General features: G+C 44.6%; 1 protein-coding gene across 2 annotated transcripts in view; it reads left to right on the top strand.

Annotated features, from left to right (window-relative positions):
* The window catches only part of AR (androgen receptor), a 530,339-nt gene that overhangs the window by 253,988 nt on the left and 248,742 nt on the right, over positions 1-27,609 (top strand). The window contains exon 1 of one of the 2 annotated variants that reach the window (XM_078640139.1): positions 13,723-13,760. The exons of the other annotated variant lie outside the window; for it this stretch is intronic. Within the exon in view, the coding sequence (XP_078496265.1) occupies positions 13,738-13,760 (23 nt within the window). The 5' untranslated portion in view covers positions 13,723-13,737. Of the gene's footprint in view, positions 1-13,722; positions 13,761-27,609 lie in introns of those variants that run through there. 2 annotated transcript variants of the gene reach the window in all.

The following is a 27,609-nucleotide window of genomic DNA, read 5'->3' as shown; positions in this document are numbered from 1 at the left end:
GCGGCGGTGGCGGAGTCATTTGGTGCCCGGATCGTGTCGTATGCCGACGACACCCAGCTCCTTTTCTCTTGTGATAGAGGGGCTGACTTTGACGGGGAGAGTATCCGGAATTGCCTTGGGGCGGTGTTCACATGGTTCCAACTGAACAGCCTCAAGTGCAATTCCGACAAATCTGAGGTACTCTTCTTCGGGTGCGATACGGAGCCCAGCTGGCAGGCCTGGTGGCCCATCGACATGTTCCCTCCGTCCGGTTCTTCCCCCATGGCTAAAAACTTGGGGGTTAAGATGGACAAGGGGCTGACGATGAAAGCCCAGATCTTGGGGGTGACCGGCACCTGCTTCGGCCTTTTAAAAATGTTGCGGAGGTTTTTGCCTCTCTTGTCAGAGGAGCACAGGAGGCTGATTGTGCAGGCTCTGATAGGCTCCAGGTTGGATTATGCCAACATTCTTTACCTGGGCCTACCAGAGTACCTGTTGTAGCGGCTTCAAGTTGCGCAGAATGCGGCGGCCAGGGCCATTTTTGGTCTAAATAGACGCACCAGCGTCACCGGGCTATTGGTGACGCTGCACTGGCTACCCATCCGCAAACGGATCGCCTTTAAGGCTATGACTTTGGCCTACAAGGCGCTCCATGCCGTGGGAGCAAAGCATCTCCAAAAGAGACTGGCCTTTTACCACCCGGCTCGTTCGCTGAGGTCTGAATCTCTACTTTTGGCGGCTGTCCCTCGTGTTAAGAGAGCTCGCCTGAGCGGCCGATCTTTCAGTCTGTTGGCTCCACAGATGTGGAATTCGCTTCCGCTCCCACTTCGGGGGGCTACTACTCTCCTTGATTTTAGAAGAGGTCTCAAAACCTGGCTGTTTACCCAGTAGGTTCCCTAGCAGTCCCTCTTTTTTGTCTGTTTGCTTTTTACTCTTTTTAACTGTGTTATGTTACTCTGAATTAATTCTCCTTACCTAAAGCGCCGGGACACTCTTTTTGAGTAACCGTTGCGCTATACAAAAGAATAAATAACATAACATAACATAACATAAGATAAATGCAACAGAAGGGAGTTTTACATTTATAAACTCAATGACAAAAAAACATAGGAAGAGGCTTAACATTTTGAAGTATTTGACAAATACAATACAAATGGGTTGTACCTAGTGAACTCTACAAAATAAATGAGCAGTAGTTTCACATTGTAAACATGTTTTGAAATATAATAGGAAGGAGTTCTTAAATTGTGAAAGGTCATGACGAACACCATTCAAATGGGCATTATGTTTTGAACTAGGAGACAAATACAGCAAGAAGGGGTTTTACATTATGAACCCTGTAAGAAATTGGGTTACAGGTTGAGGGGGTGAAATCCTACTTGAGCAGCAGCCACAATCCTTGTCAGGGTAAGGCACAAGCAAACACCACATTTACCTGCATCAGCCCTCTGGTAGCTTTCCACTGAGCAGTCGGGCTTAATTTGGAGGCAATGTGTAAAGTATTTATGCAGTACTTCATATAGTGTGTAAAGTATTTATTTATTTATTTATTTATTTATTTATTTAGATATTTTTAAAGCGCACTGTTACCCAAAGGAATCCTGGCGCACTTCAAGTAGTAACAAAGTGAAAACACAAAAGAAGTAAAAATCCCACACCACTTTAGAAAAATGTAGTAAAGCTTAATAAATAAAACAGGACCACAACAACAAAAATCCTATCAGTATTATACTGGAGATATGCAGTTTTTAAGATTTAAGTGAAAATAGCACCAAAAAGCACAAATCGCCAACGATGGTTATCTGGCCGCGCTGGACTGTGACAAAGTCACAAGTTCAGGCCGACCGTAATAGAGTGCTGGCCAGTTACAGGAACCGCGTTCGGTCCGCTTAACAAAAGTACTTAAATTCCGGTTTGTGGAGTGTCGCGAGATCCTGTGCCGAGGATATGTGGACGAGGGCTTCTTATGCGAAGTCCGGCATCGCAAATACATCACACAGTCGAGGCGATGCAGCAGTTTAAGGGTGCGCTGCGAGAACCTGCAACGTCGTCGAGGCTGCCACCGAGGGATTTGCTGTGCGAGGACTGGCTAAAGAAAGCTTCTCGCAAGCAGCAGTTCGGATGCGGGCTGCATGGTGAGCAGAGTCCCTGCCCCAGGAAAACCCTCCTAGCAGATGTGATGCATCGGTTCCGAAGGCGATGTGTTGAACAGCAAGGGCAATGTGCCAGTTCTGCTGGCAATTACCCTCACTGCGGAGGAGATGTGTAGGTTCTGCTGGATTTACAGATGGGCTGGCAGAGCACCATTAGTCCAACTTCCAAGGGAACAGGACTGGGGTGACACTACTTGGCAAGTTAGGACTCTCATACGGCAGAGTCCAGGTGCCGGTTCAAGGCTGTTGGAGTCTTCTGTCCCTGAGTTTCTAGTCAGGAGGACAGCCAACCAGCCCTTTGAGTCACTTTGTGTTACTGGGTTCATCAGATGCAGGTCCAATCCTTCTCACCTAGGCAAGAGGGTAGCAGGTCCTGGCAGAGTACTCACAAGGCCCAAAAGTGCACTGAAGAGTTAGTGTCAGGGGTCCAGTATTTATACCCGGGCCTTCCTTTGAAGTGAAAGAAGCTTCTAGTGGTTTCCATTTTAAGTTCCCAGGCATCTTGCATTCCCTGTCTGAACTCTAAACTTACTAAAGGGTATGCAGCCCATTGTGTGGAGGGGTCAGATCCTATTCAAGTGTAAGTAGGGTTATGCTTAACTCTGCCCTCCTATCCTGCCACTGATGGCCCATCCAGGCACACCTGAGCTATTGTGTGTGGTTGTGAAGGAGGAATACACAAACCCCAAATGTCAGCTGCACCAGGTCTTATGACCCAGAGACAGGCTACAGACACTGAATGGCTAAGGCAGGAAAATGTCAACGTTCTAAAAGTGGCATTTTCAAAATTGTACTGTAAAGTGCGATTTCACCATGAGAGAGGATGTTTCATTATAATTCAAAAGACTCCAAACACTAACTGCATACCTCATCTCATTTGAAAATGATCTCTTATCAAATATAATAAGGTAACTCCAATGTTTGACTATGAGCAAGATAGGCTTTGCAGCAGTGGAAAACATATTTAAGAGTTTTTCACTACCAGGACATATAACACCAAAAAGCACAAGTCCTGCTTTTAAAATACACTGCCCCATGCCCCCTGGGTTGTCCAAGGCCTATCCTAGGGGTGACTTATGTGTATTAAAAAAGAAGGTTGGGGCCTGGTAAAAGGTTTATTTTGCCAGATCAAACTGGCAGTTTAAACTGCACACACAGGCTGCAATGGAAGACCTGAGATTTTTAAAGTGCTACTAAAGTGGGTGGCACAATCAGTGCAGCCGGCCCAGTAGTAGCATTTAATTTACAGTCCCTCGGCACAGGTAGTGCCAGTTTGCTAGGGACTTACAAGTATATTAAATATGCCAATTGGGTGTAAGCCAATTCTATCATGTTTTAAGGAGAAAGCACAAGCACTTCGGCTCTAGTTAGTAAATCCTCGGTGATTACGAAGGAGAGGTAATGTTCATGTCTATGTATGCTTTGGGTCTACCTGAATTATTGGATGGGTCTTTGTAGGCATAAACGACATGGCGAAACAAAAGGGGATGATGGACGGAGCGTTTGAGCAAATCAAACACTCACCCCCAGTCAACTGATCTGGGTTTAATCCATTACCATTCTTTAGCTCACTCAGCCACCCCAGTTCAGACATGGCCATATGCAAATCAGTCTGACCCTGTGCCTCATGGGAACAGTCCAGCCCGAACTGCCAAGCCATGTCTTCCCTTGACCGGAAACAAGCATCCTGGGACCGGTTTCGGATTCATAATCCTCATCAGCCAGGCTATCTTGAATCCAGTGGCAAGGGACTCACGTCTGAGCATACCCTGCCAATTTAGGGCGAAAAAAGCGACAAAAAAGGGGATGATAGACGGAGTGTTTGAGCAAATCAAACACTCACCCCCAGTCAACTGATCTGGGTTTAATCCATCACCATTCATTAGCTCACGCAGCCACCCCAGTTCAGACATGGCCATATGCAAATCAGTCTGACCCTGTGCCTCATGGGAACAGTCCAGCCCAAACTGCCAAGCCATGTCTTCCCTGGACCGGAAAGTGAAAAAGTAAACAAAGTCCCTAATACCCCAATGTTTTGGGTTTTAGTGAAAGACAAGGGCACACAATTTAGATTATAAGGCTCAGTAAATCAAGTATATATGCACAAGACAATTTAGTCAACAACTGATAGTAATACAAACAGATTTAGTCATCATAAGTAAAGATTAAAAATTGTTTAAAATTTTTTAGAAATACATTTTATTACATCATTTCATCATCAAAACAATACGAAATATCAAAAGTAAAAAGCAATTAACAATAAAAAAAATTCATAACGTTAAAAACATACATATAACAAAGTCACAAGTTGATATCGTTGAAGTTCTCAGTTTTTTTAAGAAAACATCAGTCGACGCAGCATTTCGGTGATTCCTAAATATTATTCACCTTCTTCAGGACTGTTTTCTATGTTTGGCAAAATAGCCACACGGGGTATCCTTGCTTGATGTTGATGTACATTCGCACCAGGATAATATCGATATCAGAAATATGTTTCTAAAAGAATTTGGGTCCAGGGATAATACCTGTATCTGCCCAGAATTGTAACAGGTTGTGTTAATTTGAGAGCCGTCTCTGGGTGCCACCGGAATATAAGAATTCAATTCTAATAATAGGACGAGATCACGACTATGCAATTTTTAGTCTGTTGATGCTTTGTTGGAAGATGGCGGATTAGCCTGGTCTCCCTCACTGGGATTTTTCAACGCACTTTAGGATATACAGCGGCCTCCCAGCACCCACACGGCTTCTTCTCTCGAAAAGAGAAGAAGCCGTGTGGGTGCAGTGAGGCCGCTGTATTAGGGACTTTGTTTACTTTTTCACTTTACGTACCCTGTCCCTATTTTCACAAAAAGTAGGGTTCCTCCCTCTGTGCTTATATATTCCCTGGACCGGAAACAAGCATCCTGGGACCGGTTTCGGATTCATAATCCTCATCAGCCAGGCTATCTTGAATCCAGTGGCCAAGTGAGCAAGGGACTCACGTCTGAGCATACCCTGCCAATTTAGGGCGAACAAAGCGAAACAAAAGGGGATGATGGACGGAGCGTTTGAGCAAATCAAACACTCACCCCCAGTCAACTGATCTGGGTTTAATCCATCACCATTCTTTAGCTCACTCAGCCACCCCACTTCAGACATGGCCATATGTAAATCAGTCTGACCATGTGCCTCATGGGAACAGTCCAGCCCGAACTGCCAAGCCATGTCTAAACGACATGGCCATGTTTATGTTCAAGGTAACACCAGCAGGCATCCTGTAGTCGTCATCAAATGCAGTGAAAAAGGCAGAAACCCTCTCATTTTACATAATGGGCAACTTGGCAAAGCTTGTCGAATTAAACTTTTTGATTGTGAATAGCTTTATTAAAATGCACTTGGAGGACAATGATTTGTTGAGAGTTAATGTTGTCTGCAGCACCTCCCTCAGTCAGCTCCGGACTGCTCTGTTAAGGTATCCTGAGGGACAAGTGCTAAAAGGGGCACTTGCTCCCCACTTTGAAAGTCTGGGGTACAGATGCCCCAGGACACCATAGTTAAAAGATTCCCATTGACGCAGTTTGGGCCTGTTAACTTCCGACTGCCTAAAGGCGTCCTGCACCAGTTGTCTCTTACACAATAAGAATTGGTTTTACATTATAACTCTCGGGCAAATACAATTGGAAAGGGTTTTGAATTTTGTAATCTCTGGCAAATACAATAGGTAGGGGTTTCACATTGTGAATTCCCTGGCACATGCAACAACGTGTGAACCCTCTCTCAGCTAGAGTAGGAAGGGCATTTACATTGTGAACACCATGACAAGCCTTTTCAATAATTTAACACAGTCAAAAGGAATGGGTTTTATATTGTAACCTCTCACATATGCAATAGTTTGAGGTTTAATGCAGAAGTCTTTTTTAGGTCTGAGATAGTAAATGCTTGGCATCTAGAGAGAAAGACTTAGACCCTGCTTACAAGTTAGTTGGAGCGGAATAACCACGTGGAATTGCGCTGTAACTTATTACTACCAGACCAGTGTTTCCACACCCTGTTTTGTGGGAACAGCAGGCTTGATTTTACTAGGCTGTAATTCCGGCTGGTAAAATCACATGAGGCTTTGGCTGCAATAGCAGCCAAGCATCTTCCCCCAATCCCTGGCAGTGTTTTTCTTTGGCAGAAGGGGCGCATGTAATGCTCCCCTTTGCCGAAACTAGTTTATTCCCTTTCCTACAATCTTATCCCTTCTCTTTCTACCCCACCCACAGGGAAGTTACTGCTACCATTTACCATCCATCTGCTCATACCCCTCGATATAGGGAATACAGTTCAGAATTGTACACACTAGTTCCTTTTCTGCAAAGTTCTCCAGTATTAGGGGTGTCTTTCATAGATTCACATGCCTGAATCATTCCCCGTCGTCGGAGTAGGAGTCTCACGGTATATAAAAAAGCAATAAAATGCCATAAAATATATAGCAAATATCAGAAATACCAAACCAGGAAGTAAGTAGCCCCAGCTACAGTAGAAAAACTTCCATACTCGTGACTATCCAAGTCATTATGTGTTAGTCCAAACTGCAGCCAATCAGGCGACAGCACCCACCAGAATGTTCTCCCCAGAGGCTCAGGCTCTCAGATTTTCTACCGCACGTTGTGTGAAGGGAGTCTCCCTGAGCTCTGCTCAGTTTTTTCTTCTATATCACTGATTTCTTCAACTTTCACAGATGTCTTCATCTAAGTCCCTGTTTAGAGCCTGTGATTCTTGTGGGAAGCCAAGACTTTTCAAGGAGGACCCCCACAAGAAATGTTTGTATTGTCTTTATCCAGATCATGAGGTGAAGGAGTGCAAGATCTGCCGGACTTTCCCCTCAAAGACCATCAAGGATAGAGAAGGGCGACTTCTATTGTGGCTCAAAAGACTAAAGAACAAGGATGACCCGGTCTCTGAGGTAGGAAGTTGTAGCTCCGGCACTTCATTTCTTTCAACTAAGAGGAAGGCTGAAACTGATGTTTCATCTCTGAGGGCGAAGGTGGTTAAGAAGTCTAAATCTTCTCAGGATGCTCCTGGGCCTAGTTCTTCAAGTAAAGTTATCCCACTTTCCAAAGGGGATTCTACGCCCTCTAAGAAGTCTGGGACTAAGACAGTGCCCAAGAAATCTTCTAAATCTGCGCCTCCTCAGTTGCCATTATTGACAATTTCAACGTCAAGGAAGGACTGTGTTTCTTCTCATGTGGCCACTTCTACCACCTGCACTATGACTTTCTCCTCACCGAAGCCTGCACTTGTCATGTCTTCAGCTTCTTCGCCTACACTGGTTCATGTCCAAATTAGGCCTATCTCGTCGTCGACAGTTGCCCCGACGACGACGGCCAAGGTACCGTCGACGATTTTGTCATCTTCATCTTTGAGATCCCCGTCGACGATAAAATTGGCACCGTCGACGAGAGCATCGACGTCGACGGCCCTCCCGTCGACGGTAAAATCCTCGTCGACGACGAAGACTACGTCGACGATATTTCCGTCGACGACACCCCCGTCGACGACGACGGCGAAGCCACCGTCGACGGCCTCGACGACGAAACCACCGTCGACGGCCTCGACGACGAAACCACCGTCGACGACCTCGTCGACGAAGAGATCCTCGTCGACGGCAAAGCACTCATCGACGAAGCTACTGTCTACGACCCCGTCGACGACACCGTCGACGACCCCGTCGACGGCCCCGTCGACGACGATACCGTCGACGAGACAGCACTGTCAGCAGTATACAGACGTCCCGTTGACGCCGCCTCTTTCAAGCTGCACTACTTTGCAGGTTTGGTCTGCGCAGACAGCAGGAATTCCATTGCCATCTCCTGCAACTACAGCTACTTTGTTAAAAAAGAGAGCTACTGCGGAATCTATTTCTACTACCCTTGTGTTGCCTGACAAACTCTTGGACTCAGATGAGGAAGTATCCTATGAAGACGAAAATTTTGGGGCAGCTAGAAGTCCATCTGAACTCCATATTAAAGTTCAGGAAGATGTTGAGGATAACATGGAGGACGTTCAGCCTGCTCCGCGTGCTGACAGACCTGACACTGATATGCAATTGCCTGAAGATTTATTCCGCAATTTGCAGTACATGCTCAGTGACTATTATAGACGTTTCCCACCTTCTGAGTCTGGTGACTCAGTGATGTCTACACCTTTGCCGCAGGGAAGGCCCTCCCTCTCTCCGCGGATACGACCAAAGGCTGCTAATGCGTTGGAGGACAGTCGCTCAACGTTGCCTACGTCACCAGTTTCATCTCCTCAGCCAAGGGATGAGGAGCTCTCGGAACAGGAAGATCAGGAGGAAGGTGAGCTGAATGAAGCCTCTGAATCGTCGGAGTATGAGGATTACAATGCGAACACACCCTCTCCAGCGGAGCCTACTACTTCTGAGTCACCACCCGTGGACGTTGCCTCATTTCACAAGATCATGGATAGGGCAACTAGGAGGTTTCTGATAACCATGGAGGCAAAACAAGAAGACTGCTTTTTGTATGATTTTAAATCTACCCCTCACAAGCAGAGTTGGACCATTCCAATTATAGATTTCATCTGGAAGGAGGGTCTTAAGATCATGGCCAAGCCGAATTCCTTACCAGCAGTGCTCCCTAGAGTAGATAAAAAATATAGGGCGCCTACTTCTTCTCCAGCATGCCTTGTCGGACAAGCTAAAGCCGATTCTGTGGTGGCACAGGCAGCGCAGAAGAGATCTTCCAATCCTACGTCTCAGGTCTCTGTTCCTCCAGACAAGGATGGGAGACGCCTTGATTCCATTGGCAAGAAGGTTTCTACCATTGCAGCCACGACCATCCGGGCCGCAAACTCCCTCGCCATTTTAGGGAGGTACGATAGACAGATGTGGTCGGACATCTCACCGTACATGGACAAGCTTCCCGAGCCTGATCGCACTGAGGCCAAGAAAATCCTTCAGGAAGGAGAGTGTGTCTCCTCGGAGATGATTGACGCTGCTGTGGACGTTGCTGCCACTGGCTTTCGACAGCTTGCGGGTGCAGCTGTTCTCAGACGGCAAGGATGGTTACGAGCAACCTCCTTTAGGCAGGAGGTTCAAAACAGAGTCATTGACATGCCTTTTGATGGGGAGTCACTATTCGGCAAACATGTTGATGAGGCCCTGGAGGCAATAAAGAAAGACACTGAAACAGCACGTTCACTGGGTACCCTTCAATACCGGAAATCTTCCTTTCGTGGTACGAGAGGAAGGGGGAATTTCAATAGTAGAGGAGGATACGCCCAACAACGCTCTTATTCCTCCACCCAGGGAAACCAAAGATTTCAGCCTTACCGGCAACAATCCTATGGACAAAAGAGAGGAAATTACTCGCAACCTCGAGGAAAATCTAATTATCGAGGAAGAGACAACAAGAAATGAGGCACGCATCCTGCCACCACTTTGTGCCAACCCGAACCAAATTGGAGGACAAATATCCCAACACTACTTAAATTGGTCCGAAATTACTACAGACAAATGGGTCCTGGATGTAGTAGCCAGAGGACACATTTTAGAATTCGTGAAAATTCCCCCAAATTGCCCCCCAAAAGGACCCGATCCAGCGCACCTCAAGGAGCTATTCGTCCAGATCAACACCATGATCCGGAAGGGGGCAATCGAAAGAGTGCCTCATTATCAGAGGGGACGAGGCTTCTACTCAAGGTTTTTCCTTGTTCGCAAGAAGTCAGGAGAGTGGCGCCCCATCCTCGACTTGCGAGCCTTGAACAAGTTCCTGAAGAAGCTCACATTCAGGATGCTAACACTTCAGGAAATCCTCCAATTTCTTTCGGCGGGAGAGTTTTTGGCAACACTCGACCTTCAAGATGCATACTTCCACGTACCGATTTTCCCACGGCATCGGAAGTTTCTCAGGTTCAGAGTGGCTGGCAGGGACTTCCAGTTCAAGGTCCTCCCATTTGGCCTGCGTTCAGCCCCCAGAGTGTTTACGAAGATGCTGGCCCCAGTAGCGGCCCATCTTCGGTTGCAATCGATTCAAATATATCCATACCTGGACGACTGCCTTATCAAGGCCAGTTCTTTCGACACGGCCCAAGATCACGTTCAAAGAACTTTGTCTCTGATGCAGAACCTAGGTTTCTCAATAAACTTCGAGAAGTCTCGTCTCACACCTACATCAAGAAAGGACTTCTTAGGAGCGACACTGGACACCAACCTTGCCCAAGTATTCATTTCAGAAGAAAGACAAGTCAAGATTCAACGACTCGCGACGACATTGTCACTAAAAAAGTGCGTTTCAGTACGCATATTCAAGTCATTCCTCGGAATGCTTTCTTCCTGCATTCTGCTCACTCCCAACTGCCGTCTTCGGATGAGACCCTTACAGGAGAAACTCAGTCGCCAATGGATCCAAGCCACAGGATCTTTCGAGGATATCCCCCACATTACACCTCGCATGCGACAAGCGATCGCATGGTGGACCCACCGATCCAACTTACAAGTGGGATGCTCCTTCCTAGCGGAAGTTCCCAGGTTCATAGTGACGACCGATGCATCAATGACAGGCTGGGGTGCACACCTCCAAGGCATGACGGTCAGCGGGAAGTGGAACCAGATCCAAATGAAATGGCACATCAACCGGCTCGAATTACACGCCATATTTTTAGCCCTGAAGTCCTTTCAAGCGACTCTGCAAGGTGCCACAGTCTTGATACGGACAGACAACACCACCTGCATGTATTATCTAAACAAACAGGGCGGGACCAGATCAGTCCGATTATCTCAACAAGCACAAGAAATATGGAGTTGGGCCTTGACTCACGATATTCATCTGTCAGCGGTCCACGTTCCGGGGATTGCGAATGTATTGGCGGACTCTCTCAGCAGGTCCGGGGGCTGCACTCACGAGTGGGAACTTCATCTCCCATCTCTGCGTCGCATCTTTCAGATGTGGGGGCATCCGGACTTGGACTTGTTTGCAACCTTCCAGAACCGGAAATGCCCATTCTTTGCAAGCTGGGTTCCCCACAAGGACTCGTGTGGGGATGCCCTTTCGCTGAACTGGAATCAAATATTCGCGTACGCCTTTCCACCGATACCTCTGATCCCGAAAGTTATCAGGAAAATGAAGAAACAGCCATGCCGGTTGATCCTAATTGCTCCTCGATGGCCCAGACAATACTGGTTCCCCGAAGTACTCCTTCTCTCGGAATGCAACCCTATACCACTACCACGCATTCCGCAGCTTCTATCCACCCAGCAAGGCAGGGTATACCATCCGGACCCGAACTCGCTGAAATTGTCAGCCTGGCTCCTCAACACATGGAATTTGCACACCTAAACATTCCACAAGATTGTCAGGAGGTGCTGGCAAAAGCCAGAGCTCCATCCACGATCAAAACATACAAACTCAAGTGGAAACGGTTCTGTGCGTGGTGCCAAGCTAATGACTTACATCCCATTCAAGCAACACCAGAACAAATCCTTCCTTTCTTTCTGCATCTTGCCAGATTGGGTTTGGCGCACTCTACTCTTAAGGTCTTCCTAGCAGCCATCTCTAGGTTTCGCCAAGATGGATCAAACTCCCTGTTCTCTGTACGGATCATCCAACAATTTTTCAAGGGCTTATTTCGCATGTTTCCGCCGGTCCGAAAACCTCCTCCGGCATGGCATCTGAACATCGTCCTATCTCAGCTCATGCGACACCCCTTTGAACCGATTCATAAGGTGGACCTCAAATTTCTGACATGGAAAGTATCGTTGCTCCTGGCTTTGACATCTGCTAGGAGGGTCAGCGATATTCAGGCGTTTACATCTAAGGCACCTTTCCTTCAATTCAACACGGACTCAGTGGTATTGCGCACTAATCCCACGTACATGCCTAAAGTGCCTCTGGACTTTCATCTAAATGAGCCTGTTGTCCTTAAAACATTCTTTCCTAACCCACAGTCTACGGCTGAGAAAGCACTGCATTCTTTAGACATTAGAAGATGCCTTCGATTCTATCTCTCCAGAACTTCGGCCATCCGCAAGACAGACCAACTGTTCGTGGCTTATGGCCGGCAACGCCGGGGTTGTGCTGTTTCAAAACAGACCATTGCTAGATGGGTCTCCTCTACGATTGGACTTTGTCACCAACAGGCTGGTAGACCCTTACAAGCATTGCCAAGAGCACATTCAACTAGGGCAGTTAGCTCTTCCACTGCCCTTTTTGCTGGTGTGCCACTTCGACAGATCTGCAGAGCTGCCACGTGGTCTAGCAGGCACACCTTTACTAGACACTACTGTCTGGACTCGGCAGATGATGCAGATGCTTCGGTTGGGAGAGCAGTGCTTCGCAATCTTTTCAAATAAGGTGAGCCTCTGTTTCCACCTCCTCATTTATGCTCTTTAGACGTTTGCTCAGAACATGTTGATTACTGTTATGCATGTCTCCTATAATATATAGATAGGTATATCTAATTATATGCATATATGATATTCTGACATCTACGAGCGTTATAATGTGAGTACTGCTTACTATTCTGATTCAGGCAAGTGAATCTATGAAAGACACCCCTAATACTGGAGAAGAACAATAGTTACTTACCTGTAAACAGGTGGTTCTCCAGTATTGGTGTCTTTCATAGATTCACATGCAACCCGCCCGCCTTCCCCCAGAGACTCTCTCGAATAGCATGGGACTTCACTCCTGTGCGAGAAAATCTGAGAGCCAGAGCCTCTGGGGAGAACATTCTGGTGGGTGCTGTCGCCTGATTGGCTGCAGTTTGGACTAACACATAATGACTTGGATAGTCACGAGTATGGAAGTTTTTCTACTGTAGCTGGGGCTACTTACTTCCTGGTTTGGTATTTCTGATATTTGCTATATATTTTATGGCATTTTATTGCTTTTTTATATACCGTGAGACTCCTACTCCGACGACGGGGAATGATTCAGGCATGTGAATCTATGAAAGACACCAATACTGGAGAACCACCTGTTTACAGGTAAGTAACTATTGTTCTTATTCTTCATTCTGAGCGCTGCAACTCATAAAACACACACTATACCGAGATACTTACGATAACAGTAATTCTGGCTATTTGGAGATTCTCCATGAAATTCCCTCGAATTCATAATCAGGGTTTGAATGTTCAGGGTGGTGTGTAATTTGGGTCTGCCTAATATGATGTTTTTTTGTGGACAAATACCACATTGTCATGTTTGTATGCATGTTGTTATTGATTTTAAAATGCGGTGAGAAAGACAGTAGTCCTCTTATTTTACATTGTGAACCAATTGCTGAAGCCTCTCAAATAGCCTTGCACATCATGAAAAGGTTTATATGTTGCAAACGGCCCTTATAATACTTAGTTGTGTGCATTAAAGTACTTTTTCTTCTAAAGAAGAAATATTGGTTGTAAATTGATTTACTGTGTGTTATTTCTAGGTGTTGCTCAGTTAGTTTCCAGGCCTCAAAGTCAGTCTTGGACGTCTTTGCCTCAATACCTGGAGACACAGGTTTTACATTGTGAACTCTTTGACAAATGCAGTAGGAAGGAGGTTGGCATTGTGAACTAGAATAAGATCTTCCCTTGATGAACGCTCTCGGGAGGGTCTGTACATTGTTTAATATTGAGATGCATTCTAACACAAATCACAGGTAGTGCTAGAGATGTTTTAATGTCACTGTTCTATTTATATAATTTTATGCTTGATACTTATATGTATAAATTAAAGTATTAATTTATTTTGAAAGTGAAATACTGGACATCGATAAATTAAGAATTTGTGTGCACTTTGTGGAATTTTTTTTAACTTTTATTTAACTAGTTTAGTTGCTTTATTTGTCCTTTTGGATTTAGGTTTTTAAAATATCTGTTGATATTCAATTCCTGATGTCCAAAGTGGTAGCAAGGCTGGCACTCCACCTAAACCTCAGGAATGTCTTGCTTTAGTCATGTGTTTGATGACCAATGACCTTTTGAAAATGAAAGTTTCTAAAACGGAGGCGTTGGCTCTAGTGATTCATCTTTAGACCTGTGCCTGTTCGTTAATCACAGGCTTCTTGCCCGCTTTCAGTGCATGCTAATATGACTGTAAGAAACTGGATTATTATTTTGGGGTGGGCATTGTCCATCTCAAGGAATAAGACAACTAACTTGTCAATGTGAACAAAAAAACACTAAATTAACCTGTGCCCAACCCCTTGGTAGCGATGGCACAGAGCAGTCAGACTTAACTTAGGGTGTAAAGTGATGTGTATTGTGTTACGTATTTATTCAGTACCAAACAATATTAAAGTTAAAGCACCAAACACTAAAAATCCCAAAGCAAATTAGAAACACAGAGTACATTTTAAAGAACAAAATGACATGAAAACAACAAAAATCCAATTGGGAAATGGCGAGATAAGACTTTTTAAACTTTACAGTAAAAATAGCACCTAAAAGCACTAAGCACCAATGATAGTCTATTGAAGCGGAAAAATGGGACTTAGGCACAATTTTAGGCCAACCACGATGGATCACGGGTCAGATATACCAAGCGAGCTAGTCCTAGTCAGAGATTTTACCTTCTTACGTTTTTTTTATGGAGCGCAAAAACCTCCAGTGGGGCAAGCCTGAAGCTGTAGTGAATTGAAATCGGACAACTTTGCTGCAAGGGCCCAACTTTCATGGTTTTTGAAGCATCTCCTTTGGACCACTACTAAGGCTCCCAGAACCTCAGGTGTAGCACTTATGTACCACGACTCGCTCCAGCAGAGGCCCACCAGCAAGTTTCAGTCCAGGTCCAGTTGGTAATAGTCAACTGACCATTTGAGGCAAAAGTCTTCTTGTAGCTTTCTGTGTCCCTGTAGCCTCAAAGAAGGTTATCTATTTGACCCTTGGAGTCCACTTCTTTGTCCTGCTTACAAGAGGGAGCAAGCCCAATCCTTCTGGACTCCTCTCAGGCCACAGACAGCAGGTCCAATCTCTTATGATCTTCAATAAGACCAGAAAGTGTTCTGAGGAGAGTGCCATGGGGTGCCAAGTTTTTTCTTTGCACCAGCTGTGGGGTAAAAGTTCCCAAGGGCAACCCTCCCCACTTTTACAGCTGTTTCTTTCATTTTCCAAACACTCACAGAAGTGCACCTTATGCCAAAAATTGAATATGTGGAAACCCTTCTTGCTGTGTGCAGAGCTCGCGTGTCCATCTCGAATTATGGCCAGGAAGATGAGCAGTTCTGGTTCCTGTATCTATTCCAAAACAGTTCTGGGAGTAGCTTCCTTCCCAGTGGCTACTGTGGCTAGTGTGGGCATTGGAGACAAATGGTTACCTTCTTCAGGTCTCTCATACTCACCATTTTGAATGGACAGACCTCGCCTATGCCATTTTCACGTTAATGTAGTGACTGGGTCCTCCTCAACCTTTTCCCTGGGCTGATAAGGATCAAATGTACCACACCCAGTCGACCCTATCACAGTGCCTAAGCCATTCTGCTGTGGGAGCAGTTTCCCTACCTCATTAAGGTCAAACAATTGATGGGAATCCACTGGAGAGCTAATGGAAATAAGACCCGAAGAGATTCAGGAAAGGAATATGTAACTACCTAAAAGTTACTGTTTCTTACTATTTATTAACAATCTGATTTCAATGAGTTGACATTTTAATAAATATAAAAATAGTCTTTGAATGACTATTTTAGACGGTCTGTGTTAAAAGTTACAGATTAAAGTTTAGAATCTGTACTAAGCCCAATAACCATGTGCAGCATTTAACTACTGAAGCACAGAGTCTGATGCACCTCAACAGAGGGAGTTCTGTGAAAAACCAGCAACAGGTAATATCAGACAACGTCCATTGTGTGATCAACACACCGTTCAACTGTTGGTACCTGTCGGACTACTGTGTCAGTAGTATACAGAGCACTCCACGGTGCTGGGCCTCACGCTGGGCGCTGTGTGCCTGTGTACCCAGCGTTAATCTCAGGAGCCTTCCGAGCTCGGAGACCTCGGCCCAGGAGCTTCTGCCGGCACGTGGTGGGCCCTCTTTCAGATACGGCGGTGTTGAAAGATGAACAGTGGAGCATATATGCGTCGCAGTGGCCATTATGCTTTCTAGATACCAGCACGCTGAAAGCATCATTGACGCAGCCACCTTCGCTCACAGCGTCAGCCTCGTGGTGGTGTAAGCTGCGCAGACCTGGCAGACACGTTCGCCAATCCGGAATAGAACCACACCCAGAGAAACGTGCCTCTTCTTCATACCCCTTCGCTAGCCTTGCGTACGCCAAGCCCGCCCACTACCCTAAACATTCAGGGGGGCGGGGAGGCACGTACGCGCTACCATTCCGTAATCTTCCCTACTGACTGTACTATCATGGTTGCGTCCTCTGTCCACTTCACTCAATCGACCATCATTGTTTGTTGACATGTACATGTCTGTGCTCTGAATATTCAACTCTGTCCAGCACATCCCCTCAAGACTTTGCATTATATACTTTTATAATCAATAATTACTTACCACCTTCGCACATACTTTGCTTCCATCTCTCCCCGCATTCTGCATTGTGAGTCAGAGGTGCCATGCCATGTTTAGTTTGTGTACATGGCTAGCCAGGTTTCCCACAGTATTTAGTGTTGTTGTGTCTGCTGGGTGCACATGTTGTTTTTCATGTTGTATGTGATTATATAAGGTAGCGTGTTTATTCACGAGCCGTGGTTTCTCCCATTTACATATCGCTGTCTTAAAGAGCATACAGAAGCTTTTCTCACAGGTGAAAAGTGCGACCACAATGACAGTCATTTATTACTGTCCAAGAATGTCCACCTACATGGCGCTTCTAAGCTTACATCCCCCAACCTTGCGTCCTTTCTTAAAAGAATGCCAACTCCCACAATCCGACTAACATTCACACAGCTTTCTAACAGCAGTTATCTGCTTCTCAATAACATGCACTCCTACAGAATGTGAGCTGGCACACCCAATGTCCTTACTGTTTCAAACACAGTAACCTACTGTGGTAATGTCTCTTCCCAAACACACAAACTAACTCCCAAACTTCAACTTGGCCTTCAATTCTTAGTTTGAAAACAGATTTCAAGAAACAAACCAAACTAAAAGCGCTTTTGTTCAGAACAGAAGTCTCCCTCACTTCTGCCAAAGAAGGTTATCGACTGCAGAAACCACGAACTTCAAAAAAAATACACTCCTTTTTAAATATGAACCGCCAATTACACTTTGTGAATTGTTACACTATTTTCAACACATGTCACACTCAAGGTCTGGGACACTTTTTTAACGCGGTCTCCTACAGCCTTTTATCACGCTTTCAAACTGTTCTTCTTTTAATACCAGACTACATTCATTCGAGCATCTCTGGAATAACAGGAACAGTGCCCATAATTCTCGCTCTCTTTGCGGCCATCCTACTACTAATTCTACATCTAGAAATGGCTACGCTCTCTGTGGTAACAACTATGTCCGACAGAATACGCCTCTACGACAAGCTACATCAATACTGTAAAAAAAAAAGGAAAAACTTTTCGGCTACCTACCTCTATCTATTATCGGAGCTAGCTACAACGTAACATTTATCTACACTTATGCAATATGCATACAACCATCGTTTGATTGCAAAACTTGCCCATTTGACTGGCGAATAGATGTATGCCTTGCCAACATCCCAACAATCGCTCCTGATATCCAGCAGGTAATGCATTATATTGAAAACCATGAATGTGATTGTTCTGGCAGTGGAGCAATGGCGAATGCAATGCAAAAAGGAATCGCAGCGGAATGGGATTTCTGCGCAGCCACGAAAGATCTCCTCCAATGTGCAACCTTTCACAACATCGCAGATTGCCTGCCAATTCAAATTGCCGCTCCAACATTCGAGGAACATTACTGTCCCTTCGAGTATATTAATTGGATTGCTTCGCTTTTCTCAGACGATGGCAACAATAGCCTCTTGGAACATTACGCATCTCAAGCCACTGGAAGACTTCTGTACTGGAATCTCCAAGACTTGTAAGAAACTCATGTTATTCTTGAATGGATTTTTTGCCATCTTTTTTTACTTTTTCCTTTACATTTTTTATAATACACTTCAGTTTACAGCACTCAGCTCACAGTTTAGGACCACGGTTTCATTCCTGAGTTTAGCGGTACCTCACCTCAGCACCATCTCACTCTAGACAAAACAGCACTTTCACACCGGTAAGGGTAAATACTTTGGTTCTGCCAGTATGCTACAGACCACTCAGTTCACAGTTTAGGCATACGCTTTCATCCCCAGGTGTTCCAGCACCCCACATCACCACCATCTCACAGTGGGCAAAACAGCACTTTCACTCCGGTAGGGGTAAATACTTCGCCTCGGCCACTATGCTACAGCGCCCAGAGCACATCAGTTTACAGCACTCAGCTCACGGTTTACACACTCGCTTTCATCCTGGAGTGTACCGGCACCTCAACTCAGCACCATCTCACAGTGGGCAAAAAAGCACTTTCACACTTTTAGGGGTAAATACTTCGCTTCACACTCCCTCTACAGCACACCCTAACCACCCTACAGACCTCTTTCCCCTTACTCGCTTCAATGGAATCACAAAATGGCAGCCAACACTTCCTAGTTGCAACCGCTTGCACCACTCACAGCCAATCAGCAGCAAGATCGTGCTCGTAACGCCTCAGCCAATCAGATGGCAGAATTCCCAAATATCGATATCTGTAAATTTCGATATTTTTCAAAAACTACTGAACGGATTTACACCAAATAAACAAAAGCGTTGTTTGTAGTCCAAATCCCTTCTCCCTGCAAATTTGGGGAAATTCCATTCACCCGTTCAACCTGTAGCCTTGTCTAAAGTGTCCTATGGAAATTAACATAGAGAAAACATGTTTTGGGACCCCCCTTTTTTCTCAGCCCCCCCCTTGACAAATCACCCCCAAACTTTCAACATAGGAGCTGATATCAACAAAGAATTAGTTTTGAAAATTTTGCGAAAATTCGTCAATCGGCGCCAAAGTTATTGGGAATAGAATGTTGCGATTCTCCTATGGTAACTAGGTCCTAACTATAACTACCCACTGACGTCCACCAGTAGCTACGAGTCCCAGAATGACTGTGGTTATCATCACATGACCAGCCCACAGAGGGTAATTAAAAAGGATTAAGCAAGTGATTCATACCTCCGTTTATCTCTGCCTTAGTTGCAAGCATATGCCCTTGAAAAAGAAGCAAGCATGCCGGTTTTACCGTAATAAAGAATGCTAAGAGTTGCAGAATTCGTCTGTTTTTGAGTGCGTTCTTGCTGTGGGGCAACCTTTTTTGAAGATATATATATATTTTGCATGAAAGGAATGAGTGGTGTTCAGGTCTGTGCTACGGATTACCTAGCTTGGTGCTGTCCAATGGGAAGCCTTAGTTTTGCCATGCGCTCCTCCATGCGCTCCTCCAGCTTTGGGCAGTCTTTCACCAAATAAGTGACTTTGATGTGCCTCAGACTGGATAACACAGGGTCTAGCTAAAATCAGAGCCTTAACTTGACCAATAGATCTTCCTGATATAGTAGAGAATTTACATTGAAAAATTGCAACCCATTAGTGTTTATCACTTTTTTTAACGTGACTAAATTCATGAGACCTGTAATGGGATGGAAGTTCTCCAGAACAGAGTCTTTATATTTTCTCTGGGTTGGGTTAGTCATGTGCTCCTGGTTATTTGTAAATGACCGTACCACTCTACATAACACTTCTCTTAAAGTTACTCTGTAGATCTGTAGAGGCCGCAGGTAACTTTTAGTGGTTTATTGAGTATTAACTCTACAGTTGATTAAAGTGTTGGTTAAAGTCCGTAGGTACTCTTCTTTTTCATTTAGGCCTACGGTGATGCCAGACCTCCAGAAGTGGGTAGTTTTCACCCTCAGAGTCTGCGAGAGTACTGCAGCAGCCAGACTTGTTCACTCCAGGCTCTCAGTTTGGGCTGCATTGTTGAGTGGACATTTCTGAATATTGTCGCGCAGGGCTTTCCGCTCACTTGGTGTGTACATTTGGGGTTGGTAGATTTCTTTCTGAGCTGGGTGACTGTTTTTGAATGACTGTAAAAACATGGGGAAAAATGGAGACCAGAGACATTCCACAATTATGATATTGTTTTTTCTAAACAATGGTAGAGGTTCTTTTTTGGAAAACACTTAGCCATCATTATATTTTTGTGCATCCAGACCTATCCTGTAGCCGTTATCACATCCTCACAATCAGCTACTCCGAAGCCGGTTTTAAAACAAGCTCCATTTTTCACCATGCCTTACTTCTATCTATGGCTGATGTCAACTTGGGTACTGGATGTACGTCTTCTGACTGGTGCATCTAAATTTGTGACAATACCCAAAGGCCCTGTCCTAGAATTTCTCTGGGGTTGGGCATGTTCTTTGAAGTTAAGTTGAAATGTAGGTTCAGTGAACAGCTCAGTAGACACCATACAACAATTTCTGTGTTAGATCATACTGCAGCCAGCCTCCGGAAAGAACAGCAGGACTAGTCTGCTTAGGAATACATCCTGGACTGATCCCTGCTTTCTCCTGCAGAGTCCAGAGGTCACACTAACCAGCGTCCAGCAAGTCATCACTTCCAAACACAGTCCTTCTGTGGGAGCCACCTCCCACAGAAGGACCTGATGCATGACTGTCTAATTTAGTGAGTCATGCCACTCCTGCTGTCAGCTGGAGTGACCAGTACACTTTGGGTCCGCCATCCTTAGAAGGAACATCCTTACTCACCTAAAGGACACTGTGTGTGGGCAGGCACCCATGACCCTGTAAGCCATCATCTGAATGTTGCTAGTGTCATGGCTGGGGATTTTTTCTATATCTTGAGTTTACGCTCCCAAAAAATATTGGTGCTTGTGACACTACACAGAATAAAGTCAGAGTTTACTCCCTGCGTCAGCGTTGGGTTTCTCAACAATTACATTCCAATGATTTGCAACATTGACCGAACAGTAGGATCCTAGTGCTGAAAGAACTGTTCAAATTAAGAATCCCGCAGCTTGGGCTGAACCGCTAGGTGCTGGCACTAAAAACCCATCATAAGACTAAGCCGATAAGACAGCATTGTACCATTGGGTCCTGAATGGCTCCCTTTGACTTCCAGTTCTCATTTTGTTGTATTTATTTCGCAGTGTGACCTTTTTAATTGGTAATTAAATTATTGTTTTATGTAAATATCGCTTACTGAGCAACAGTGATTTTCTGTTTTGTTCCCCACCCGATCACTTCCTATGATGTTTATCTTTGCTATTAGACCCATAGTATAAAGCATCTTTATCTGCCTGACTAGAGCCCAGCAAAATGTCACGTGTGTCATCCATTGCCCCTTGTATAGTCTAGCATTTGACCACAGATGCTTGCATCCTGCTTTTTAAGAGCATTGCTGAGTTAACTAGATGTTGGATTCCTACTGTCAGGGCTGTATAACATGCTTTAATCTGCTATGTAATCGTCCTGCTTATTGTAATAGGGTCAGAGGGGTAGGGGATTTAACTCCCTTTTGTACCCGTCGTCCATTCATCCTACGACACCATGTGATGCGTACGCACACATGCGATGTTAAGGAGCTCAAGGATGGGAGACAAGGTTCATGATGGGACTTTTTCTCTTTGGTAGTATTTCACTTACTGTCCACTAGTCGTTTTCACATATTGTGAATAGAAACGTATGGTAAAAAAAGGTAGCCCTTGCAACAACAGGTGACTTTTTTCAATATATGTATCTTCAAGGGACATTTCATAAGCTGATTAGTTTGGTGTTAGAAATTGGGGTTACTGGTTGAGTGCAGTGAAACCCTACTCAAGCAGCAACCTCAGTTCTTGTCTGGGTGAAACACAAGCAAACCCCAAGCTAACCTGTGCTTAACCATCTAGTAGCTTGGCACAAAGCAGTCAGGCTCAACTTAGAGGCAATGTGAAAAGTATTTATACAGCATTCAAACAGCATTAAAGTAAAAACTCAACACAAGAAAATTCCCCAACCAATTTAGAAACCTGTAATACATTTTTTGAGATCAAAATGACAATAATACAATCAGTAGACCTGGAAGTGTTCAGTTTTTAAGGTTTAAGTAAAAATAGTGCCTAGAAGCACAGAGCGCCAACTGTGATTATCTGATCACGCTAGAACTGGGTTAAAGTCACACGTTAAGGCGGAATGCAATGGAGTGTGGGCCAGATGTAGGGAGCTAGTTAGAGCTGCTGAATAAAGTACTGCAGATATTCTGAAGCAGCTACGAGGAGATGCATCATACTACATCGGTTCGGCTTACAGGACTACAGCAGATCTTACAGAGCATCTTCTGGCCCACTTCCAAGTGTCCCGGACTAGGGTAGCAGTACTTGGGGGTAGGACTCACAACAGACAGAGTCCATGTGCTAAGTTCAAGTGGTTGGTTCTTATCAGGACGCCAGCTATCTAGTCCTTGGTGGTCCTGGGATCAAGAGGCAGGTCCTGTCATTTCACTGAGGCAGCAGGGCAGCCGGGCAACAGAGTAGTTGTCCTTTTGGCGAGCAGCACAGCATCCCTTCTGAGTCTTCCACAGGTCAAAAGATGTACACAAGAGTTGGGTCTTAGGTTCCATTATTTACTCCTGGGCCAGCTTTGCAGTAAGAGAAGGTTCTGGAGGTTTTTACCTCCAGAGATGATTGGGATTTCCTGCCTCCCATCCCAGCTTGTCTGGGGTCACAAAGGATTAGTGTCAAGTCCTTTGTGGTTGTGCTCAGGCAGGGCCTTTGTGATGTGCAAGTATTGTCTGTGACAGTTCCTCACCATCATTAAGTCAGAGATGGCCCATCCTGCCAATACCTACTTTGCCTTTGTAACACTGTCTGGGAGCAATACACAAAAACCAACTGCAAGCTACACCTAGTCATGTGACCAAGACTGCAGGCAGCAAATGGTTATAACAAGAAACTGCCGAAATGTGATTTAAAATCTGACCTAACCATTAAATAGAGCTTTAAATTGCAATTCTTTAGACACCAAACTCAATATTCCTACTTGCTCACAATTGAAAGTTATCACTTATTAAATATAATAAGTTAACCCAATGTTATCCTATGGAAGAAATAGGCTTTGCAGTAGTGAAAAACAATTGTAAGAGTTGTTCACTACCAGGACATGTAAAACTTAAAAACGGATGTCTAATTTTATACATACATTGCACCCTGCCCTATAGGCTGTTTAGGGTCTACCCTAGGAGTGACGTCTAGGTTATTAAAAATCATGGTAAAGGCCTGGGAAAAGGTTTATTTTGCCAGCTTGAAATGGCAGTTTAAAACTGCACACACAGGCTACAATGTCCCGAGACATGTTTAAAGGCTACTTAAGTGGGTGGCACAATAAGTGCTGCAGGCTAAGTGGTAGCATTTCATTTGCAGGGCCTGGGTACATTTAGTACCACTTTACTAGGCATTTAGTAAATTAAATGTGCCAATTAGGTGTAAGCCACTTTTACCATATTTAGAGGAGAGAGCACACACAGCAGTGGTTAGTAGTGTTAAAGTGCACAGAGTAACAAGGCCAACAAAAACAAGATCAGCAAAAATGGAGCAGTAAGGCAAAAGGTTTGGAGGAAGACCACCCTAAGGCTGTGAGGTTTAATATTTTGTTTGTTATTTATTGTTAGGTAAGTGGGGAACACTTTTCCATCCAGGAATGTACCATGGCCCACAGATGTAGAGGGTTTACACCTCATGTAGCCCATACTTTATCTTAGCGTTACTTCTTGCGCAAGGACGTTTGAAGAAGAAGAAACGTTTATCCTTGTTTCATTGTTCCCGAATACAGCTTGTTCAGTGCTCCTATTATGGACTTTTCATTGTACCATTCAGAGTCTAGAACTGTGAATTTGTTAAGTTGTAGATGCACATTTTCTCACACCCTCTAAAACTATGCTTTCTAAAGGAGTTATTTGAACTTGAAAAGAAGGAGATAGTCAAGCGTATAGAAAGAAGTATTTCTGCATGTGTTGGATGTAAAAAAAGTCACACCGCACATATGTCTATTAATATTTCCTCCTTGACTTTGTGGCTGTGTTGTTTATGCAGCCGTAGAAAGATAGAAAACAAACCGCACTACCTCAAAATATATTCTGAGTCATGCTGGCTTATTCCTTCTGGATTAAATACAAAGCTGCGATTGTACATACTTGCTGATGTAGCCTCTGAACACATACGGCATGGGGTTGGTATGTAAGCTGTGCCCCTCATGCGAGCCATTTACAAGATGCACTGCAAATGGGAAGCATGTAGCCTCACAACTGGTAGAGCAATTTCACAAATCAAACATATTTCACTTGGAAACATTGACCTGATCATCTGCTGGATTCCATAATTGCGATAGTCGATAGTCATTAATTTTCATGATTGTAAACAACATTTGCAGCTCATATTGTTTATTTTATGCAGACTGCTTGCTTCATTTTGTTAAGTCTGGTAGCTTTAGCTTTATAATAGCTATAATTATTTTTAAAAAAAATCAATAATAGGTATGGCGAAAGTGAGGTATGACTTGACCCTGGCAGAAATAGTGCCGTTTTCGGCGAGCTCCAGTTACCGACATTGTGCCTGCATCATTTTCTGCACCCACGATGGAGCAACTGAGCAGTGAAGATGTAGTATTCAGTACAGAATGCATGGAGACTTTCCATGACCTAAGAAAGGTCTGCTATATTTGAATTGGTAATTAGAGTGCAGTGAACCTGTGCCTTCCACGATGGTGACTCTTCCCAGAACATGGTAATGAAACTATTGCGTACTAGTAATCTTCATTGCCCTAGTAAAGGGTTCTCCATTGTCGGCCCTGAAGGGCTGGATCCATGTCAAATGTTTAAGGTAACTACATTTATCTGAATGTGGATATGATAAAAATCTGGCTTTCATCTGGCCCACCAGGACCAACATTGTATTCCTTCTTGTCACGGTTAGGATCCTTCCCTCCGTCCCTATTACACATTTGTATGCTTTATCTTTTGCCTGGAAAAGCTTTGCAATGGTTAAAGTTAATTGTCAATTATTGGTCCTTATCGACTTCCTTCGTTTGCCTGATTATTCAAATTCTTGTGTTAGCCTTCATTGTTCAAATTGCCCTTTTTGATGTGTTTTTTGAAAAGGCCTTTTATATGTTTCCCATGACTATCGCATTAGACTACAATGGGACCCCATTTTGGTTCTACCATCCTTGATGTGTGCTCCTTCCGAGCCTCTTCTTAATTGTCCAATCAAACACCGTGAAGACTTTGTGTCTCATTGCCACCACTTATGTCAGCGAGTGAAGCCTTGTAATTTTCGCCTCAGTATAGTATATTTTTCCCTAACAAACTACCATCTGCTTAGATGGATTCAACTGCCTAAGTTGATGCATCTCTGCCACCTCCACCCAGGCTTCAGTCTCCCAGCACCTACCTCTCTCTAGCCACACCACTCTGTGCCTGCTCCTCTTGCCCATCCTCTTCCCTGACCGTCTCCCTGCCTACCTCTCCATGCCTGCACCTCGCACATCTTGCACCTCTCTCCTTCTGCACCCAGCCCTCACCTCTATCCATCCATATATGTCCCAACTGCACTTTGTTGTGCTCATACTTTTCACAGCTATGATTGTTCCTGTTGGTTCCTCTCACCAAGATGCCTTTCTCAACCGAACTTATCGCTGCCTACATCACTCTAGGTTTGACCTCTTCCTGGCTTCAACTCTCCCTACCTGGTGCACCTCTCCTTTGTTCACACCTCTTTCAGTACTCTGTACTATGACTGCATCTGTCCCATCCCTCAATTCTCTCTCTGTCCACTTCACACTCCCTGCCTGCAACTCTTCTTATTCATCCTTCTCCCTGCTCGCATCTCTTTTTCCACGTGCCTCTTCCACCCTGCACCTTGCCCACACTTCTGTAAGCACATACATTTCTCAGCTGCAACTTCCCACACCTACACCATTCATTTGCCTGCTCGTACCTCTCCCAGCCATAATCTTTCCGTGTTGTTACCTCTCCTCAAATTACCTTTCTCACTTGTTCTTATGGCTACCTACTCCTCTGAAGGATTGTACCTCTTCGTATTGTAGTGTAGTTCCTATTATCCCAATAGGCTCTGCGCATTGGAATAATACCTTCAATAGTATAGGCCTAGACCAGACGTTAACTAGGTCTACTACTGTCGATATTAGACTTAAAGTTTTGGGTTTGCCAGCTAGCTCAGAGTTCACTAGAAACTTTCTCGAATAGGCAAGGAGGAGTTGAACCTCCCTGGATAGACAAGAAGGGATTTAGTTTCTGACAACCATAGAACATGACAACTTTGCTCTCCCCTAATCAAGAGTGTATCTCGAGAGTCGTGTGAACAAAAGGCAATTTATTTTACTCAGTCAGTACGTGCATTCTTAGTCTCATCAGATTGTAGAGAAAAGGAAGAGACGGGCGTGTTCAATAAAAGATGTTATTTATTGATCAGTCTCTTTTCTCATACAAGAGAAATGGATCGATATTATTGCAATACTTATGGTTAAGTAAAGTGCATACATTAAGAGCAGAAGTATAAAATAATACTGTAAAAACATTGATATGGTTTCTAAGCCATATGAAGGTTTAAAATGAATAAAATATATTACATACACATATACATTTGACTAATCGTACTCAACTGGTGTTTCTAACTACGCCTACCCCGTGTACCTGACCTACGCCTAATACGTGGGCGGGAATAGAAAGTTACAGTTTAAGTTAAGTTTGTTTTTGCCAAGTGACTGACTAAAGAATTCTCTGTGAGGGGTTATTCAGTTCTGTACCTGGAATCTAGGATGGATGAGGGATGGTATCTCTCGTCTCTGGTCTCGATATTCCAGGCTGCCTGCGAGGGCTACCCGGAAGCGCCGGAGCTGGATTTCTCGGCAGGAGAAAAACGGCTTCTCGTTCTCAGCGCGTCAGGAAGGCGGGGCTGCGCCAGCGGGGTCTGCTCTGCTCTGGGCTTCGGCAAGTCTGGCTGCTCCGATCTCGTCACCACCGCGTGTGTTTGCATAGGGCAATATCGGTAATATTTATACCTTTAAGGTGCCGAGATTGACGTAAGGATGGACATAGATACGTCAATAAGGATGTCATACGACCAGGTCGTTAGCACATTCTTTTGCTGAAGTTCTCGGTGAAATCAAAACAATGGCCGCAGGGTTTTTTCCCAGGTTGTCATAGGTTTGATTTGTTTTGAGAACTCCGTATGCCTTATCAGGGGCTGGAGGAATATCGCTTGTCTAATTAGATGGCAAGCGTTATGACCTAATCAGATAACACGTTCCTGTGCCGTAGTGTGGGTTTATCAGATAACGGTTCCTGCATCATGGGGGTTTTCTGCCTCATGGGATGGCTGCTAGTTAACTTGTTAGTTTATTAACCAGAATAGGGTCAGGAATAGGGGGATCGATACAGAACCTATAGGAATACATCACACCCACTCCACGCTAACTATGGACATATTTACTAATCTATGC

The sequence above is a fragment of the Lissotriton helveticus genome, chromosome 4_2 (assembly GCF_964261635.1).
Source record: "Lissotriton helveticus chromosome 4_2, aLisHel1.1, whole genome shotgun sequence".
Classification (NCBI taxonomy): Eukaryota; Metazoa; Chordata; class Amphibia; order Caudata; family Salamandridae; genus Lissotriton; species Lissotriton helveticus.
This window is presented reverse-complemented; position numbering and strand designations above follow the sequence as displayed.